General features: G+C 48.6%; 2 protein-coding genes across 2 annotated transcripts in view; one reads left to right on the forward strand and one right to left on the reverse strand.

Annotated features, from left to right (window-relative positions):
• Positions 1-4,432, forward strand: part of LOC110173959 (dynein axonemal heavy chain 5-like) — a 102,650-nt gene extending 98,218 nt beyond the window's left edge. The window contains 7 exon segments of the mRNA XM_055151203.1: positions 760-910; positions 987-1,186; positions 1,956-2,144; positions 2,505-2,637; positions 3,302-3,510; positions 3,629-3,850; positions 4,214-4,432. Coding sequence (XP_055007178.1) covers positions 760-910; positions 987-1,186; positions 1,956-2,144; positions 2,505-2,637; positions 3,302-3,510; positions 3,629-3,850; positions 4,214-4,432 — 1,323 coding nt within the window.
• A 5,922-nt stretch (positions 4,433-10,354) lies between these two features.
• On the reverse strand, positions 10,355-19,606 carry cavin4b (caveolae associated protein 4b). The gene is made up of 2 exons (XM_055150698.1): positions 19,256-19,606; positions 10,355-11,127 (listed from the first exon to the last, which is right to left on the reverse strand). The coding sequence occupies exons 1-2, from the start codon at positions 19,604-19,606 to the stop codon at positions 10,609-10,611; spliced, it is 870 nt and encodes a 289-aa protein (XP_055006673.1). The 3' UTR covers positions 10,355-10,608.
• Between the last annotated feature and the right edge of the window lie 402 nt (positions 19,607-20,008).

Consider the following 20,008-nt stretch of genomic DNA (forward strand, 5'->3'; position numbering starts at 1 on the left):
ATTTTGTCATTTCAAATCATCTTAAACGAGTCAGAGTCGATCAAAGGGTCGAACGTGTCCAGAGCTGAACAATGTCCAGGTCTGATACAAGAGTCTCAAAAACCGTCTGAAGTCGAGTCTGTGAGTCGAGTCTGTGAGTCGAGTCTGTGAGTCGAGTCTGTGAGTCGTGTCTGTGAGTCGTGTCTGTGAGTCGAGTCTGTGAGTCGTGTCTGTGAGTCGTGTCTTTATGGACAAATACACAAAGTGTCGTTTCAGGCCGTTAGAGTCGATCCACCTGCAAAATATAAAACAGAACAGATTTTATTGAATGAATTTCTCCTTTGCCGCCTGTTGTGTTTATGTCTCTGTAGTTTTGACCTCTGACCCCTGTGGCCTCTTAGTCCTGGTCTGGTCCTGGTTTAGTCCTGGTTTAGTCTTTGTATAGTCCTGGTCTAGTCCTGGTCTGGTCCTGGTCTGGTCTAGTCCTGGTCTAGTCCTGGTCCTGGTCCTGGTCTGGTCTAGTCCTGGTCTAGTCCTGGTCTAGTCCTGGTCCTGGTCTAGTCCTGGTCTAGTCCTGGTCCTGGTCTAGTCCTGGTCTGGTCTAGTCCTGGTCCTGGTCTAGTCCTGGTCTAGTCCTGGTCCTGGTCTGGTCTAGTCCTGGTCTAGTCCTGGTCTGGTCTAGTCCTGGTCTGGTCTAGTCCTGGTCTAGTCCTGGTCCTGGTCTATGGTCTGGTCTAGTCCTGGTCCTGGTCTAGTCCTGGTCTGGTCTCTGTTCTTCAGGAGCGTCGTAAGTTCGGGGCTCTGGGCTGGAACATTCCGTATGAGTTTAATCAGGCCGACTTCACCTCCAGCCTCCAGTTTGTCCAGAACCTCCTGGACAACACGGACCCGAAGAGAGGAGTGGACTGGACCTGCCTCAGATACATGCTCGGTCTGTATTGGTCCCGGTCTCGGTCCCAGTCCCGGTCCCGGTCCCGGTCCCGGTCTGACCTTCTCCCTCTCCCCAGGTGAGGTCCAGTACGGCGGCAGAGTGACCGACGACCTGGACAAGCGTCTGCTGAACACGTTCACTCAGGTTTGGTTCGGTGAAAACCTCTTCACCCAAACCTTCTGCTTCTACAAAGGATACGGCCTCCCAGAGAAGATCTGCAACCTCCAGCAGATCCTCCAGCACCTGGACGAGCTGCCCACCGTCGACTCCCCGGAGGTAAGAGAGCAGACGGAGGCAGACGGAGGAGCAGACGGAGGAGCAGACGGAGGAGCAGACAGAGGAGCAGACAGAGGAGACAGGACAGAGGGAGCAGAGGACAGGCAGACAGAGGAGCAGACAGAGACAGAGGAGCAGACAGACAGAGACAGAGGAGCAGACAGAGGAGCAGACAGAGACAGACGGAGAGAGACAGAGGAGCAGACAGAGGAGCAGCAGAGACAGAGGAGCAGACGGAGACAGAGGAGCAGACAGAGACAGAGACAGACAGAGGAGCAGACAGAGGAGCAGACAGAGACAGAGAGAGAGAGCAGACAGAGGAGCAGACAGAGGAGCAGACAGAGACAGAGGAGCAGACAGAGACAGAGGAGCAGACAGAGGAGCAGACAGAGGAGGAGCAGACAGAGGAGCAGACAGAGACAGAGGACAGGAGACAGACAGAGGAGCAGACAGAGAGACAGAGACAGAGACAGAGACAGAGGAGCAGACGGAGGAGCAGACAGAGGAGCAGAGACGGAGGAGCAGACAGAGGAGCAGACAGAGGAGCAGACAGAGACAGAGGAGCAGACAGAGGAGCAGAGACAGAGGAGCAGACAGAGAGCAGACGGAGGAGCAGACAGAGACAGAGGAGCAGACAGAGGAGCAGACAGAGGAGCAGACAGAGACAGAGGAGCAGACAGAGACAGAGGAGCAGACAGAGACAGAGGAGCAGACAGAGACAGAGGAGCATCAGTTTTGTTTCTTTCACGTCTCGTTTTGTTTGTTTCAGGTTTTCGGGCTCCACCCAAACGCTGACATCACCTACCAAACAAATCTGGCCAATCAGACGCTGAGCACCATCATCAACATCCAACCAAAGGACGGAGGGGGCGGAGCCGGAGAGACCAGAGAGAGCAGTGTGCAAAGACTGGCCAATGAGATGTTAGAGAAGCTACCGCCCGACTACGTCCCCCACGAGGTACTCCCCCCCCCCCCCCCCCCCGAGGTACTCCCCCCCCACGAGGTGGTACCCCCCCCCCCCCCACAGGTACCCCCCCCCACGAGGTCCCCCCCCCCCCCCCACGAGGTACTCCCCCCACGAGGTACCCCCCCACCCCCCCCCCCCCCACAGGTACTCCCCCCCACGAGGTCCCCCCACGGGTACTCCCCCCCCACGAGGTACCCCCCCCCCCCACGAGGTACTACTACTACTACTGGTTCGGTCCCGGTTCGGTCCCGGTTCAGTCCTGGTTCGGTCCCGGTTCGGTCCCGGTTCAGGTCCTGGTTCGGTCCTGGTTCAGTCCCGGTTCAGTCCTGGTTCAGTCCTTGTTTGTTTCAGGTTCGGTCTCAGCTGCAGACTCTGGGGCCTCTTCAGCCAATGAACATTTTCCTCAAACAGGAAGTCGACCGAATGCAGCGAATCATCAGCCGAGTTCGGAGCACGCTCAGTGACCTGCAGCTCGCCATCGACGGTGAGCGACACACGCCCCCGAAACCAGACCACGCCCCCGAAAACCAGACCACGCCCCCGAACCAAAACACGCCCCCGAAAACCAGACCACGCCCCCGAAAACCAGACCACGCCCCGAAACCAGAACACGCCCCCGAAAACCAGAACACGCCCCCGAAAACCAGACCACGCCCCCGAAACCCGACGGTCTGGTTCAGAGTGTGGATCAGACCGTTTTTTTCTGTCTGAGTCTGACCCGAGTCCGACAGTTAAAATCACACAAAATACAAAACACAAACTCAGAAACAGAGAAAATAATGATGAGACTTTATTGTTTTTGTGTAAAGTGTTAAATTGAAAGTGCAGCGTCTCGTCTGTCAGCTGATCTGCTACAGTCAGAGATTTAAAATCCCATCAGATTCTTCTTGTCTTTGTGGTGTGAACTTTTTGTCACACATTTAAAAATAATTTAAGACTGAAAATCCTGTAGTGTGTGTGGCGCCTTTAGCTGTTTTTAATTGTTCTAATGTTTTATCTCGCTGATGTGTCCGAGTCTTGGTTGGACTTTGGTCGGGTTTTCAGAACAGCAGCCAGTTTCAGCCTCGACAGAGTCTGGATGAGTCTGTCTGGAGAAGTTCCTTACCTCTCCCTCTCTCTGTCTCTCCTTCCTCTCTTCCTTCTCTCAGGTTCTATCGTGATGTCTGAGGAGCTTCGTGATGCCCTCGACTGTCTGTTTGACGCCCGTGTGCCCGCGGCGTGGCACAGGCTCAGTTGGGCGTCTGCGTCTCTGGGCTTCTGGTTCAGTGAGTTTCTGGAGAGGAACCTTCAGCTCTGCTCCTGGATCTGCTCTGGAAGACCTCACACCTTCTGGCTCACCGGCTTCTTCAACCCTCAGGTCAGGTTCTCCAGGTTCTCCAGGTTCTCCAGGTTCTCCAGGTTCTCCTGACCTGGACCGGGCTCGGGTCTGGAGAAACGTGGCAGGTGAATAAAGCCTTCAGTTCTGTTGTGTTCAGGGTTTTCTGACGGCGATGCGGCAGGAGACGACCCGTCAGAACCAGGCCAGGGGCTGGGCCCTGGACTCGGTGACGCTCAGTAACGACGTGACCAGACTGATGAAGGAGGACGTGTCGGCCCCGCCCCCTGAGGACGTGGGCGGAGTCTACATCTACGGACTCTTCCTGGACGGCGCCGGGTGGGACCGACGCGGCGCCAAACTCACCGAAGCACCGCCCAAGGTCTGTGTACGGTAACGGGAGGGCATCTGGTTTAGTCCTGGTTCAGTCCTGGTTCAGTCCTGGTTTAGTCCTGGTTTAGACCTGGTTTTAGAGCTGGTTTAGTCCTGGTTTTAGACCTGGTTTAGTCCTGGTTTAGTCCTGGTTTAGACCTAGTTCAGTCCTGGTTTAGACCTGGTTTAGTCCTGGTTTTAGAGCTGGTTTAGTCCTAGTTTTAGAGCTGGTTTAGTCCTAGTTTTAGAGCTGGTTTAGTCCTAGTTTTAGAGCTGGTTTTAGAGCTGGTTCAGTCCTGGTTTAGACCTGGATCAGTCCTGTTTAAGTCCTGTTTCAGTCCTGGTTCAGTCCTGGTCTCCCATGATGCCTCAGGTGCTGTTCTCTCCTCTTCCTGTCGTCCACGTCTTCGCCGTCGGCTGCGGCGACAGTTCCAAGATGGCGGAGGGCGGGCGTTCCTCGTACTCGTGTCCCGTCTATAAGAAGTCGCGCCGCACCGACCTCAACTACGTGTTCAGTCTGAGTCTCCGCTCCAGCCGACCCCCCCAGCACTGGACCCTGAGGGGCACCGCTCTGCTCTGTGACTGCACCTGAGGGGGGGGGCACACCTGAGGGGGGCACCGCTCTGGAGTCTCTGGAGACTTTCTGGAGATTTAAGGTCGACTGTGATTGTGTGCGTGGGGGCCTCACCTGGACTCACCTGACCTGCAGAGGACTCACCTGGACTCACCTGGACCTGCAGAGGACTCACCTGGACCCACCTGGACACCTGGACTCACCTGGACTCACCTGGACCTGCAGAGGACTCACCTGGACCCACCTGGACTCACCTGGACTCACCTGGACTCACCTGGACTCACCTGGACCTGCAGAGGACCCACCTGGACTCACCTGGACTCACCTGGACCTGCAGAGGACTCACCTGGACCCACCTGGACCTGCAGAGGACTCACCTGGACCACCTGGACTCACCTGGACTCACCTGGACTCACCTGGACCTGCAGAGGACTCACCTGGACCCACCTGGACTCACCTGGACTCACCTGGACTCACCTGGACCCACCTGGACCTGCAGAGGACTAACCTGGACTCACCTGGACTCACCTGGACTCACCTGGACTCACCTGGACTCACCTGGACCTGCTCAAAGACTCTGGACTCTCATTTCATGTGAGTCAAACCTGAACAAAATGATTTTCTACAGTGAGTTTAGACCAAGTCCATCTGTGTCAAAGTGTGATTAAAGTATTAGAGTAATATTAGAGTAATATTAGAGTAATATTAGAGTAATATTAGAGTAATATTAGAGTAATATTAGAGTAATATTAGAGTAATCTCATGTAGTATCAGAGTAAAATCTCCTGTAGTATTTATTTCTGTCTCTGTATCTGCAGATGTTTCTGTCACAGTTTAAATGATTCTTTATATTTAAACTTTGTCTTTTTGTTTTTGTGTTTTTCATCTCGACTCGTTTCATCCAAAGACAAATTAAAAAACAAACAAACAAACAAACAAACAAACCAAAATGAATTCCACTTTATTTTTTCACCAGGACAAAAACAAACGTCCATGCAGCACTCACACACAACACACGAACACACGAACACACGAACACTAGAGGTCATCAAAGGTCATTCACAAAGGTCACACTGAGGTCAAAGGTCAAAGGTCAAAGGTCAGCTCCTCGTTTCCAGGTGAAAAAGTCTCAAAGATTTAATCAAACTCAAAAAAACTCTGAAACCCCGAGGTCCAGACAGAAACTCACCACATTTATACTCAGACTGTAACACCATAATACTACAACTACAGTACTACAGTACTACAGGACTACAGGACTACAGGACTACAGTACTACAGTACTACAGGACTACAGGACTACAGGACTACAGTACTACAGTACTACAGTACTACAGTACTACAGGACTACAGGACTACAGTACAGTACTACAGTACTACAGTACTACAGTACTACAGGACTACAGTACTACAGGACTACAGTACTACAGTACTACAGTACTACTACTACAGACTACAGGTACTACAGTACTACAGTACTACAGTACTACAGGACTACAGTACTACAGTACTACAGTACTACAGTACTACAGGACTACAGTACTACAGTACTACAGTACTACAGTACTACAGGTACTACAGTACAGGACTACAGTACTACAGGACTACAGTACTACAGTACTACAGACTACAGACTACAGGACTACAGTACTACAGGACTACAGTACTACAGGACTACAGTACTACAGGACTACAGGACTACAGTACTACAGTACTACAGACTACAGACTACAGTACTACAGACTACAGTACTACAGTACTACAGTACTACAGGACTACAGTACTACTACAGTACTACTACAGTACTACAGTACAGTACTACAGTACTACAGTACTACAGGACTACAGGACTACAGGTACTACAGTACTACAGACTACAGTACTACAGTACTACAGTACAGTACTCAGTACTACATACAGTACTACAGTACTCTTCATACAGTACTACAGTACAGTACTACAGTACTCTTCATACAGTACTCAGATACTCAGATACTCAGACCTCTGTGTGTTGTGTGTGTCGTCCCTGATCACGTCTGTGGATGAGGGACACTTTTCCTGAACTGAGAACATCTGACCCCAAGACACAAACTACATTCTCCAGGACCTCCAGAACCTCCAGAACCTCCAGGACCTCCAGGACCTCCAGGACCTCCAGAACCTCCAGGACCTCCAGGACCTCCAGGAACCTCCAGAACCTCCAGAACCTCCAGAACCTCCAGAACCTCCAGAACCTCCAGGACCTCCAGAACCTCCAGACCTCCAGGAACCTCCAGGACCTCCAGGACCTCCAGAACCTCCAGAACCTCCAGGATCTTCAAGATCTGCAGGACCTCCCCCGGCAGGTGTCAGTTTGGTCCTGGGTGAGTCCAGGTTTGGTTGAGGTGAACATCATCAGAAGATTGTGTAAGATTCTGGTGTGAGTCTTAATCTGAGGTTTAACCGTATCTGCTCCTCTTTTCTGTTGTCAGGATCAGTTCAGTCCAAACCTGTGATGGTCCAGTTTAAGTCCTGGTTTAGACCTGATGTAGACCTGCTTTAATCTTAGTCTAGTCCTGGTTTAGATCAAACTGGTCCAAAACAGAGACACTGGGACATTTCTCCTATAAACTTGGACAAATCAGTGTTTTTGTATAAATGTGCGGAGACAGAGACACAGACTCAGGACTGGGACGTCTGGACCCTAAAGAAGGTTCACTTTATTGTCCCCGTAGAGGACATGTGTCCTCTGCGTTTCCGGGTCTGGTCTTGGTCTGGACCTGAGCTGCAGAGCCACAGACACAGGGAGAACATGTAAACTCCTCACAGAAAGACCTGGGAGTCGAACCTGGAACCTTCTCGCTGTGAGACGAGAGTGAAAGTTCTAGTAGTTCCAGTGACAGAAGTTCTAGTTCAGTCTTGGTCTAGTTCTGGTTCAGTCCTTGAATCACCCCTGGAGGAGGTCAGAGGTGAGTTTGGTCTTGGGGTCAGAGGTCAGGGGGAGTTTTATTTGTTCGTTATATTTGAAACACATTTTTTTTTTCTGCTCCAAACTCATCACATTTTCAACTCGTGACATTAGCACCACATTTTTGTAAAGTTCTAAAATCATTCGTCTCTCGCCAAATAAACCCCGGCTCCTCGTCGAGCCTCATGCTCATTTCACTTAAACACAAAACACTAAAGTCTCTGGAACTTCTCCTCGTCCTCCTCGTCCTCCTCCTCGTTCTCCTCGTCCTCGTCCTCCTCGTCCTCCTCCTCCTCGTCCTCCTCGTCCTCCTCGTCCTCCTCGTCCTCCTCCTCGTCCTCCTCCTCCTCGTCCTCCTCGTCCTCCTCGTCCTCCTCCTCGTCCTCCTCCTCCTCGTCCTCCTCCTCCTCGTCCTCCTCGTCCTCCTCGTCCTCCTCCTCCTCCTCGTCCTCCTCGTCCTCGTCACATTCCTGCTTCGGTGGGCGTATTTCACACTTTAAAAAACGTGAGTCCAAAGTGACAAAACTCAACAGAGCGTCGGATCAGGTTCGTGAGAAGATGAAAACGTAAACTCTTAGTCCGTAAACGAGGCGTGTTCCGGTGCCGTCCGTCCCCGCGTGTCTCCTCTTCTTCATCATCATCATCACCGCCGCGAAACGAAGAGTCTGATCCACCCACACCTCCAGAACGTTCCTCAGAGGTTCTGCACTGACGTCACTTTCCAGCACAAAGACTCACAAACGTCTCGCGTAAGTTAAAGGTCCCAGATCACACGCTTCTGATGTTCTGATGTTCTAAAGTTCTGATGTTCTGATGTTCTAAAGTTCTGATGTTTTGATGTTCTGATGTTCTAAAGTTCTGATGTTCTGATGTTCTAAAGTTCTGATGTTCTGTTGTTCTAAAGTTCTGATGTTCTAAAGTTCTGATGTTCTAAAGTTCTGATGTTCTAAAGTTCTGATGTTCTAAAGTTCTGATGTTCTGTTCTTCTGATGTTCTAAAGTTCTGATGTTCTATAGTTCTGATGTTCTAAATGTTCTGATGTTCTAAAGTTCTGATGTTCTAAAGTTCTGATGTTCTAAAGTTCTGATGTTCTGATGTTCTAATGTTCTGATGTTCTAAATGTTCTGATGTTCTAAAGTTCTGATGTTTCTGATGTTCTAAAGTTCTGATGTTCTGTTCTAAAGTTCTGATGTTCTGTTGTTCTGATGTTCTGTTGTTCTGATGTTCTGTTGTTCTGATGTTCTGTTGTTCTAAAGTTCTGATGTTCTAAAGTTCTGATGTTCTGATGTTCTAAAGTTCTGATGTTCTGTTCTGATGTTCTAAAGTTCTGATGTTCTGTTGTTCTGATGTTCTGTTGTTCTAAAGTTCTGATGTTCTAAACTTTTAAAGTTCTGATGTTCTGTTGTTCTGATGTTCTGTTGTTCTAAAGTTCTGATGTTCTAAAGTTCTGTTCTGATGTTCTAAAGTTCTGATGTTCTAAAGTTCTGATGTTCTAAAGTTCTGATGTTCTAAAGTTCTGATGTTCTAAAGTTCTGTTGTTCTAAAGTTCTGATGTTCTGTTGTTGTTTCCTGGACTCATGTTTTGTTTCTTTCACATGTTTAACTCACAAACCTGCACATTTAGCACGAGTTCTTCTCTCAAACTGAAAACTCTCCACCTTCCACCTTGTGATGTCATCATGTGGTGATACAGGAAGTGCTCCACTGCGTTTTTAAACTCCACACACCTTCACTAGAATCAACTGGATCATTTCAGCTCTGGAATTTCTTGATCATCTCTACAGAACTAAAGGGAAAATAAGCTGTTCACTTCTGCTACCACTTCATGACATCACAAGGTGGAGCAGAGCATTTAGAGAGTAAACAGATAAATCAGGATAACTCTACAAAGTGTTAACTCAACAACACACAGAGGAGTTTTATTTTTACACTTTATTTGAGTTAATTTAAGATGAAATTATGAACAAAACGACACAGCAAAAACTGGAGGGTTCAAATTTCAGGGTGAAATATTTCAGAGTTGTTTTTAACACAAAAAGTGTGATTTTAACAATTTGAGAGTGAAATGTGTGTTGGAGTTGAGGTTGATTTGTCAGAGTTGATTTGGTTGAAGTTAATTCAACTCCCTTAGTGTTAATTTGTCTCCTCCACTTCAAACTCCCTCCAGAGAAGAACCAGTTTGAACCAGTTTTGTTCTGAATTTCATTTTAAATTAACTCAAATAAAGAGTAAAAATAAAACTCCTCTGTGTGTTGTTGAGTTAAATCAGATTAACTCTACAAAGTGTTATCTGTTTACTCTCTAAACCTTCATTTAACTCTGGATTTGGGTTAAACAGGAACTTTGGTCCAGTTTTACTTCATGAACATTTAAACAAGTGTTAAATTAACTCGAGAACAGAGTGACTCAGAGAAACTCTGAGGAAATGTTAAAAAATGATTCTGTCAGAGTCAGTTTTAACTCTTCACTTTTTGCTGTTGACAGAGTCACTCAAACAAAGAATGAAACAAACAGAACTGCAGCTCAGTGTGTGACCAGGAACAGCAGAACATTAGAACATTAGAACATGATTAAAGGTCCATTAAAGCTCCTGAAGCTTTACTCCGCCCATGAGTGAAGCGGTGTCCAATGGGGCGAGGGGGGCGGGCGTGGGCGATGATTGACAGCCTCAACAGTCCAACACGCCGTGATGCGTCCGGACTCTGAAACCGAGCGGGACATTTGTGCTTCGTGATGCCGTTTCCCGTTTCTCCAGCCTCAGTGGGACGTGGAGGTGCTCGGTCACGTCTGCACTCGTCACACAATAACCTGCGTCTGACTCAACGCCGCCGTTTGTCCGACCTGAAAACTCAAATGTCCTGCTGACCCTGAAGACACTGACCCACAAGTCACATTTTTAACAAATCTTCACCAAACTCAGACCAGACACAGAGACACACTTGTGTTTTAGACACATTTACTCAGAGAATCAGGAGGAGAAAGTGTTTTTGTGTAAAGCTCAGAGTTTGTGTGATGTGGGACCTTTAACTTTCACTGTTTTTCTTCCGTTGACTTGATTTTCTGGATTCGACGTCAGGAACAAAGTAAATATTGAGCAGAGTTGTCGACTTTTCCTCGTGTAGCAGCTCGTTCACATTTACAGAAGAAAATGTCAAAGTTCCGGAGGTCGTGACGTCACCTGCAGAACCTCCGCTCCTCTCGCCTCGTGACCATCAGGTCTCCAGTTCTGGTCCGTCGGCGCTTCTCTTTACGACAGCTGCTTCATGTCGTACATCGGGACCTCGGCCGCCTCCTCGGCTTTGGCCTCTCCCTCGGCCGCCAGGGGCGTCCCTTTGCGGCCTTTAGGCGGCGCTACGGGCTGCGCGGCGTCGGCTCCGCCCTCCGCGCCCTCCTGCCCCTCCGCCACCGTCCGCTCCTTCTTCAGGGTCAGTTTCTCCTTCAGCTTCTCCCCAGACTGTCGGATCTTCTCCCTGCGCTCGGCCGTCACGATGCGCTCGCCCAGCTTGTTGACCTTGGAGCCCAGGTTGTCGCGGGTCTTGCTGAGGTTTTCTTTGGAGAAGGTGTGTTTGAAGCTCTCGATGCGCGTCAGGCCGCTCTTCTTCATGCGTGTGGCGGCCGAAGAGTCCGCCTCCTCCACCACCATGTACTCCTCGTCCGACTCCGGCGGGAGCTCGAACTTATCGGGCTCCACGTGACGAGGAGGAGCGGCGGCGCCTCCCTCCGCCGGCTCGCTGCCCGCCGCCACCGTCTTCACCTCCTGATCGCCCTGGAACAAAGAGACACACCGAGGAACATCATCCAACAGACGTCTGGAACATCTGAACCTCTGCTCTGACCTACTGCTCCTCTGAAACTCTCCTCTGACCCTCTGTTCCTCTGACCTTCTGACCTTCTGCTCCTCTGACCTTCTACTTCTCTTGAGGTCAAATAATTCTGCCATCATCATCTAATTCTAAAGTATTTTATGATCCCATAATAAGGAAATGTTGGTGTTAGTCGCTTTAATGTCACGGCAAAATTCTGGGCGTTAAAATAACTTCTCCGTGTTTATTCATCTCTGTCCAGTATTTCCGACACGTGATAATAACGACCAACCTGGCAACCCCACACTGCCAAAAAACTGGGCCAAAATGTGAGAAATAAAGACTTAAATTGACCAGAAAATGACTTTGTGCGTCGTGAAATAATGTGTCCACGCAGCGAGATCATTTTACTTGACAAGTTCTTTTAAAATAATCGACCTCCAGACGAGAACGACTCAGTCTGAGCTCAGTGTTCACGGGCTGGAAATACGTTTACGGAAGTGAAGTTTTAGATCCTCAAAGTCGAGTATCAAATCTGTGTCACTGAATCTAAAAATAAGTGAAGTGCTGCAGGGGAAACTCTGCTCTGTGGATTGTAGCTTTTTAACCTGTTACTACCTGCCTCATTTTGGTGTGTGCACAATGGTAAGACATACCCAAATGCCATCGCTTATTAAAAGAAAACCTTAGAACCCACATGCTTGTGTGAGGCACCATTTTAAAGCTTAGACCTTCTAGTTTCTGTAGATATGTACATGAAGACTGTGAGTGCTGCCTAACCTACAGTACACTCAATTAAACATTGTATTTTTTTGCTTCGAAAAAAAATAGAAAAAAATAAAGGCCTTAGCTTGGTCATACTTCATTCTAGGCATTTGTGACTCACTACACTCATTGTTCAAGTTGTTGGCAACAACTGTGTAGAATTTCAGACTCTAGGACAAAGGGTTTTGATGCTGTGAGCCTTTGTGTAAACAAAATGACAATTCAACACAAGATTGCCAAATTTGTGCCAAAATAATAATAATAATAATAATTGTTATTATTATAATACTAATTCTTCTGAGCTTTAGGCATGTTTTCTCAAGAAAAAAACTAAAAGTAGCCAAAATTGTCTTCCAAGTGGCAGTTCTGCTACTACTACTACTACTGCTCTGTGTCTCTCCTGTTCCTCTCGGCTGCGCGTATAAACACAGGGTCCGTTTCCAATACAATCTGAATGTCCCACCCACCGTTTGAAAGCTCTGCTGATTGGCTAAAACAATATGTCAATCACTTTCTGGAAGATCCAATGACTGAAGAGATTTCCCGTAAACAAACTGATGACGCGTGCGTAAAGCCAGGAAGTACGTGAGTGCGTTAGCTTCTTCAGCGGCTTGTCCCGCCTAAACCCCGCCACCGACAACAGCGGGGAGGGTCTCATTTTGAAGCTAAGAGTGTGAGGAAAACAAGCGCACCCAAGAGCGGGAGAGAAAGGGAAGTGAGAGCGGGAGAAGAGGCGGAGAAGAGACAGAATATTTTCATTCACGGATTCATCCACTCATACGGACGACGGTTTTCTGGATTATTTCCCCACATGGAATTATTTTTTGGAAAAACAACTTATTTCTTTTTCTGTGGATTATTACGGATTTATTGAGTACAACTTTTCATGGATTGAACGCGTTTTGGACCGACAGAACCGCTCAAAGGTAAGAAACGCGTATCTTATTCTTTGTTTATGATGTGAATTTTTAAATTCACATAAATTCGGGCTCGTTGTACGACATAAAATGAATGATATGGTTGTTTTATTGATAAATGAAGCTTTCAAACGATGTATGGCCAGTAGTGAAAACAATAATGAAGGTGAATATACAGAGTGAACATTTTTTATTGGAAAATCGCCCGCCGGCGGGCGGGTGGTAAGTGGTTTTAAAAACATTTATTGCCTCAATTTAAGATTTTCTGATGAAGTTGTAGATGTAGTGATGAAGTTTATCGTCATGGAAGAAAAATCTGTGACCATTTTTTAGGTTAAACAACCAAGTCAGAACCAGTGAATAAACCATAAACCTGAAAACAAGACGAAGAACCTGATGTAAGTTTTTAAATCTTGGTCAGGTCCCTTGTAAACATGTCCCTGTGACCTTTGACCTGCGCTCATGTAACACACACACTCCCCGTCTTCACCGGCCGTCCTCTTCCCCAAGACTTTTTGATCAAATTGTTGGATTAAGATTAAAAATCCATCAGTATAGTTTTGATTTGAGACTGAAGTCCAAACCGGGACTGTCCCACAGATTTACACAAAACTACAGATTTGTCCCACAGATTTACACAAAACTACAGATTTGTCCCACAGATTTACACAAAACTACAGATTTGTCCCACAGACGTCCCTGATTCTGACCAGTCTGATCCTGCAACAGGAAAGAGAACACAAACTGACATTTGTTTAAGTAAAATACAGAAAATCTGATTAAAAACAACAAAACACAAAGAAAATGTGACTAAACTGACTCATGTTGATCATAAATGTGTCGAGTGCTGAACACGCACACACACACACACACACACACACACACACACACACACACACACACACACACACACACATACACACACACACAGACACACACACACACACACACACACACACACACACACACACACACACAGACACACACACACACACACACACACACACACACACACACACACACACACACACACACACACACACACACACACACACACACACACACTTACACACTTAATCAAACTGTTGGATTTAGATTAAAAATCTATTAATACAGTTTTGATTTATGCAATCTGACCGTCTAAATCTGGACTAAACTTGGTCTAAACCTGGTCTAAACCTGGTCTAAAGTCTGGTCTAAACCTGGTCTAAACCTGGTCTAAGTCTGGTCTAAGTCTGTCCCGGTGTCGGTGGTGAGTCTGTGGTGAAAGTCTCCGTCTGTTGGTGCAGTGACTCTGGCCGTTGGCGTTTGCTCTTTTAGACAGAAATAATCTGCAGCTGTTGGAGCGTCTCAGCTAATCTTAACTGGAGCTTTCAGCGCACGAGCTCAGGTTACACCAACGCCGACCCACAGCACGCCAAAAACACACCCACAACACACCAAAAACACACCAACGACACGCCAAAAACACACCAACGACACACCAAAAACACACCAACAACACACCAAAAACACACCAACGACACGCCAAAAACACACCAACGACACGCCAAAAACACACCAAAAACACACCAAAAACACACCAACGACACGCCAAAAACACACCAACGACACGCCAAAAACACACCAAAAACACACCAACAACACGCCAAAAACACACCAAACACACCAAAACACACCAACGACACGCCAAAAAACACACCAACGACACACCAAAAACACACCAAAAAACACACCAACAACACGCCAAAAACACACCAACGACACACCAAAAACACACCAACAACACACCAAAAACACACCAACAACACACCAACGACACGCCAAAAACACACCAACGACACACCAAAAACACACCAACAACACGCCAAAAACACACCAACAACACGCCAAAAACACACCAACGACACACCAAAAACACACCAACGACACACCAAAAACACACCAACGACACACCAACGACACGACAGGGACACGACAGGGACACGACAGGGACACGACAGGGCAGGGACAGGACAGGGACACGACAGGGACAGGGACAGGGACAGGGACAGGGACACGACAGGGACAGGGCAGGGACAGGACAGGGACACGACAGGGACACGACAGGGACAGGGACAGGGACACAGGGACAGGGACAGGGACAGGGACAGGGGACAGGGACACGACAGGGACACGACAGGGACAGGACAGGGACAGGGACATGACAGGGACACGACAGGGACAGGGGACAGGGACAGGGACAGGGACATGACAGGGACACAGGGACAGGACAGGGACGACAGGGACAGGGACAGGGACATGACAGGGACACAGGACAGGGACACGACAGGGACAGGACAGGGGACAGGGACAGGGACAGGGACACAGGGACAGGGGGACAGGGACAGGGACACAGGGACAGGGACAGGGACAGGGACACACAGGGACAGGGACAGGGACAGGGACATGACAGGGACAGGGGACAGGGACAGGGACACGACAGGGACACGACAGGGACAGGGCAGGGACACGACAGGGACAGGGACAGGGACACGACAGGGACATGACAGGGACAGGGCAGGGACATGACAGGGACAGGACAGGGACACGACAGGGACAGGGACACAGGGACAGGGACAGGGACAGGGACATGACAGGGACAGGGACAGGGACAGGGACAGGGACATGACAGGGACAGGGACAGGGACAGGGACAGGGACAGGGGACAGGGACAGGGACACAGGGACAGGGACACAGGGACAGGGACAGGGACAGGGACACGACAGGGACAGGGCAGGGACAGGACAGGGACATGACAGGGACACAGGGACAGGGACAGGGACACGACAGGGACAGGGCAGGGAGCGGCGCTAACGTAACAGCCAGGAGCCTCTGTCCCGCCTAAACGCGGCTCTGAACAGACAAACAGGAACATCTGGTTTCAGACGGACAGAACGAGGCCACAAGAACCTGGACCTGGACTAAAACTGGTCAGAGGTTCTATTCCTGGACTGTGTTTTTATGTGGCGTTTGCATGTTCTCCCTGTGCTTCAGTCCCTGACACATGTGAAGGAACATTTATCATCATAACTTTGGTTGTGTTTGTTCGATCAGACGTGTGTTTTTACTGAGTCTTAGACGTACACACAGACACACACACAAACACACACACACACGTCTATCACTTCTACTGTGACCCAGAAACCAGAGAACATTTATTTTCACCAAAAATGGTTTGAGTTTGTTGGTGGTGACGAACTCTTCAAGTCTGAATATTTAGAGTGAAAAATATTTCAACTTGTTTTTCTGTGGATATTTTGAGTCAAACGCCTGGACAGAAACATGTGAATCTGCAGGTTCATTTACTGTCACACTTTCACTGTTCACACAGACGTGTGTTTTTACAGGTTTTTACACATGTGTGAGTTTCCACTTCCAGTTTCGAGTGTTTCCATTCACTTCCTTTATAAACTCATTATTTGACCCTGTCCTTCTTAAACTTAAGGTGAAAATAATTTAGACTTTTTTCTTCTTCTTCATTCCCGTGCAGTAAAACCAAATCAATTTTAGAAAAAGAAAAACATTTTTAAAATGTGCCTACTTTTTGCCCCTCCCCCCATGACCTCCACTGTCGCCTGCAGAACTCGTTCTCTCTTTTGATTCACTCAGTTTGACACTTGCTGCTACAAAATGTGCATTAAGAGAAAAATAGTTTAGTTTTTCTCCATAAGGGATTAGTGGGATAAAACTCTGCATTTACAAAGGAAGTCAATGGGAGAAATCAGCGGGAAAAACCTTTGTGTTTCAAACGACAGTAAAACAAAACAAACTCCATCTTCCCTCTGACGGTTCACGAGGACGGTTCACGTGGACGGTTCACGTGGACGGTTCACGTGGACGGTTCACGTGGACGGTTCACGTGGACGGTTCACGTGGACGGTTCACGTGGACGGTTCAGTCACGAGGATCAGGAAACGTCACATTTGTTTTCATTTATGGAGTCACATTAAATCCCATTATAACAGTAACAGATGTGGATTTAAGGCTCATGGAAAATGGTAATTTAGTGAAAATCTCTAAAATTCTTACAGTTTACATAATTATATAGTTTTTTAACTTGGAAAATATTTTTAGGCTTTTAACAAAATGTGGATGTGAAAATGGGCGTTTTATAATGGAAGTTTATGGAGCAACACAACAAACAGCTTCATCCAAAAACAAAAAATGAACCAAAATCAATTTTCTCACTAATTTTCCACATGTAAAAGTCGATCACACTGAGGAGTAAAAACATAAATATTATTAAAATATTATTACTGAATTATTACATATCGTTTGAATTTGTTGTACTTGGTGTTTCAGCGTCTAAACGGTGAAATATTTATGTTTAGAATCAGTTTGTCAGTGGAAAGAGAAACCTTCAGGAAAAACATAAAAAATAATAATAATAATAATTTACAAAAAATGTCCCAAAGTTCAATATTCACTCTGAACATCCACAAATTCCGAAACTGGACCCCCCCCCCGGACCCCCCTGGACCCCCCCTGGACCCCCCCCCCCCTCCCTGTAAAGTGTCTGAATCATCTGGACTTTAGTTCACAGTTAATGTCATAATGTAAGAATGTTAACCACTCTGCCAGTGTCTGGACTCAGCCACAAACGATGAGGAAACTCCTGACCCGGATGCCCTCCCCAGAGTCTGAAAGGTCACACATGACATCATCCAGACCGGACCAGGACCAGACCAGGACCAGGACCAGACCAGACCAGGACCAGACCAGGACCAGGACCAGACCAGGACCAGACCAGGACCAGGACCAGACCAGACCGGACCAGACCAGGACCAGACCGAGACCCGACCGAGACCCGACCAGGACCAGACCAGGATCTGACCGAGACCTGACCGAGACCAGACCAGGACCAGACCAGGACCAGACCGAGACCCGACCAGGACCAGACCGGACCAGGACCAGGACCAGACCAGACCAGGACCAGACCGAGACCAGACCAGACCAGACCTGACCGAGACCGACCAGACCAGACCAGGACCAGACCAGGACCAGACCAGGACCTGACCGAGACCCGACCAGGACCAGACCAGACCAGACCAGGACCTGACCGGGACCTGACCAGGACCCAACCGAGACCCGACCAGGACCTGACCGAGACCCAACCAGACCCGACCAGGACCAGACCAGGACCAGACCAGGACCAGACCGGACCTGACCGAGACCGGACCAACAGGGCTCTATGTCTGGAGTCCAAGAAAAGCTCTGGTGAACCAAGACTAGGACTAAACCGGGACTAAACCGGGACTAAACCGGGACTAAACCGGGACTAAACCAGGAGCCTGGACTTCCACGCTGCTGCAGTGTGAACAGTCGATCGTATTTTTGCTCAAACTGATCTGAGGTGTTGTGTTTCCGAGATGGAGCCGCTCCAGCTCCAAAATAACCACAACAGCTGCAGCCAAGGCCCAACCAGGACAACCAGGACTAAACCAGGACTAAACCAGGACTGAACCAGGACTAAACCAAAACTAAAAATGGACTAAACAAGGACTAAACCAGTGACCAAACCAGAGCTAAAGAGGGACTGAACCAGGACTAAATCAGGACTAAATCAGGATTAAACCAGGACCTGAACCAGGGACTACATCAGAACTGAACCAGGACTAAACCTGAAACATTTGTTCTGCAGAAGGTCTGATAAAGACACTAAACCAGGTCCAGTCTAAATATAATCTAAAGCCGAGTTAAACGTGGGTCTGTGTCAGGCCCACGTCAGGTCCAAGCCGGGACTAAACCAGGACTAAACCAGGTCTACGTCTGGACTAAACATGAACCAAACCAGGATTTATGGATTTCAGGATTAAAAGTGTTTCAAGTCTGTTTCTATTTCTCTGGTTTAGTTTTTTTTAAAATGACCCTCTGAAAGGAAAGAGCTTTTAAACAGTCCTGGTTTAGTCCTGGTTTAGTCCTGGTTTAGTCCTGGTTTAGTCCTGGTTTAGTCCTGGTTTAGTCCTGGTTCAGTCCAGTCCTGGTCCTAGTTTTAGTCCTGGTTTCAGTTTTAGTCCTGGTTTAGTCCTGGTTTCAGTCCTGGTTTTCAGTCCTGGTTTAGTCCTGGTTTAGTCCAGTCCTGGTTTAGTCCAGTTTTAGTCCTGGTTTAGTCCTGGTTCAGTCCTGGTTCAGTCCTAGTCCTGGTTCAGTCCTGGTTCAGTCCTGGTTTTCCAGTCCAGTTTTAGTCCTGGTTCAGTCCTGGTTCAGTCCTGGGTTTCAGTCCTGGTTCAGTCCTGGTTTCAGTCCTGGTTTAGTGGTTAGTCCTGGTTCAGTCCTGGTTTAGTCCTGGTTCAGTCCTGGTTCAGTCCTGGTTTAGTCCTGGTTCAGTCCTGGTTCAGTCCAGTTTTAGTCCTGGTTCAGTTCTCACCTGGTAGATGACGACTCTGAACTTGTTCTTGGCGAGCAGATCTCCTTGTGTGGCCTCGACCTTCTTGACCCGGAGGTTCTGGGTCTCGACTCGGACCCGGACGTCCTTGATGTGGCGACTGACTTTGCGCGTCTTCTCGAGGAGGCGCGTGACGGTGGCGCTGCTGTTGGCGTGATCGTTGGTCAGTTTGATGATGTCGCTCTGGATGTTCTTCACCGTGTTCTCCAGCTCCGTCTGACGCTCCTCCATCCGGGTCTGCGCCGCCTGCACGCCGTCCACCAGGGCCGCCACGCGCTCCAGCAGCGCCATCACGCCGCCCGCCTCGTCGCCGCCCGCAGCTTTCTCCGCCATCCCGGGTCACGCGCCGAACCCCCCGCGCCTAAAAGTCCAACGCCAAAAAAACCTCACGCCAAAAACCTCACGCCGCCAAAAAAGCCCAACGTCAGACAGAGGAGCGGAGGCGGAGGTACGGAGCCGGGACGCTTCAGCTGGACCAGAGGAGAAGTCTGAAGTGACGTGAAGCCAAACGGAGAAGATCAAGATCAAGATCAGAAAAAAATAAAAATCTACGTTTTAAATCCTGAAAAGTTCAAATCAGAAGTGAGACGAGACGAGACGAGGGCTGGAGATCCGAGCTCAGGGGGCACAGGGTCTGAAATGAGCTGAAGGAAAGTGACACCGCACAGACTCAGGGGGGAGGGGGGGAGGGGGGTCACGGGGGCGGGACATGAGGGGGACAGTTTTAGTCCTGCT

The sequence above is a fragment of the Boleophthalmus pectinirostris genome, unplaced genomic scaffold, assembly GCF_026225935.1.
Source record: "Boleophthalmus pectinirostris isolate CB_2022bp ecotype Guang Dong unplaced genomic scaffold, ASM2622593v1 HiC_scaffold_15, whole genome shotgun sequence".
Taxonomy (NCBI): Eukaryota; Metazoa; Chordata; class Actinopteri; order Gobiiformes; family Gobiidae; genus Boleophthalmus; species Boleophthalmus pectinirostris.

Excerpts from the sequence above, each read along its gene's own strand:
- cavin4b (XM_055150698.1), bottom strand. The coding sequence starts at position 19,606 with ATGGCGGAGAAAGCTGCGGGCGGCGACGAGGCGGGCGGCGTGATGGCG. Across the intron at positions 11,128-19,255 it reads TCAGAGTCGTCATCTACCAG|GGCGATCAGGAGGTGAAGAC; the intron begins GTGAGAACTGAA and ends TCTTTGTTCCAG.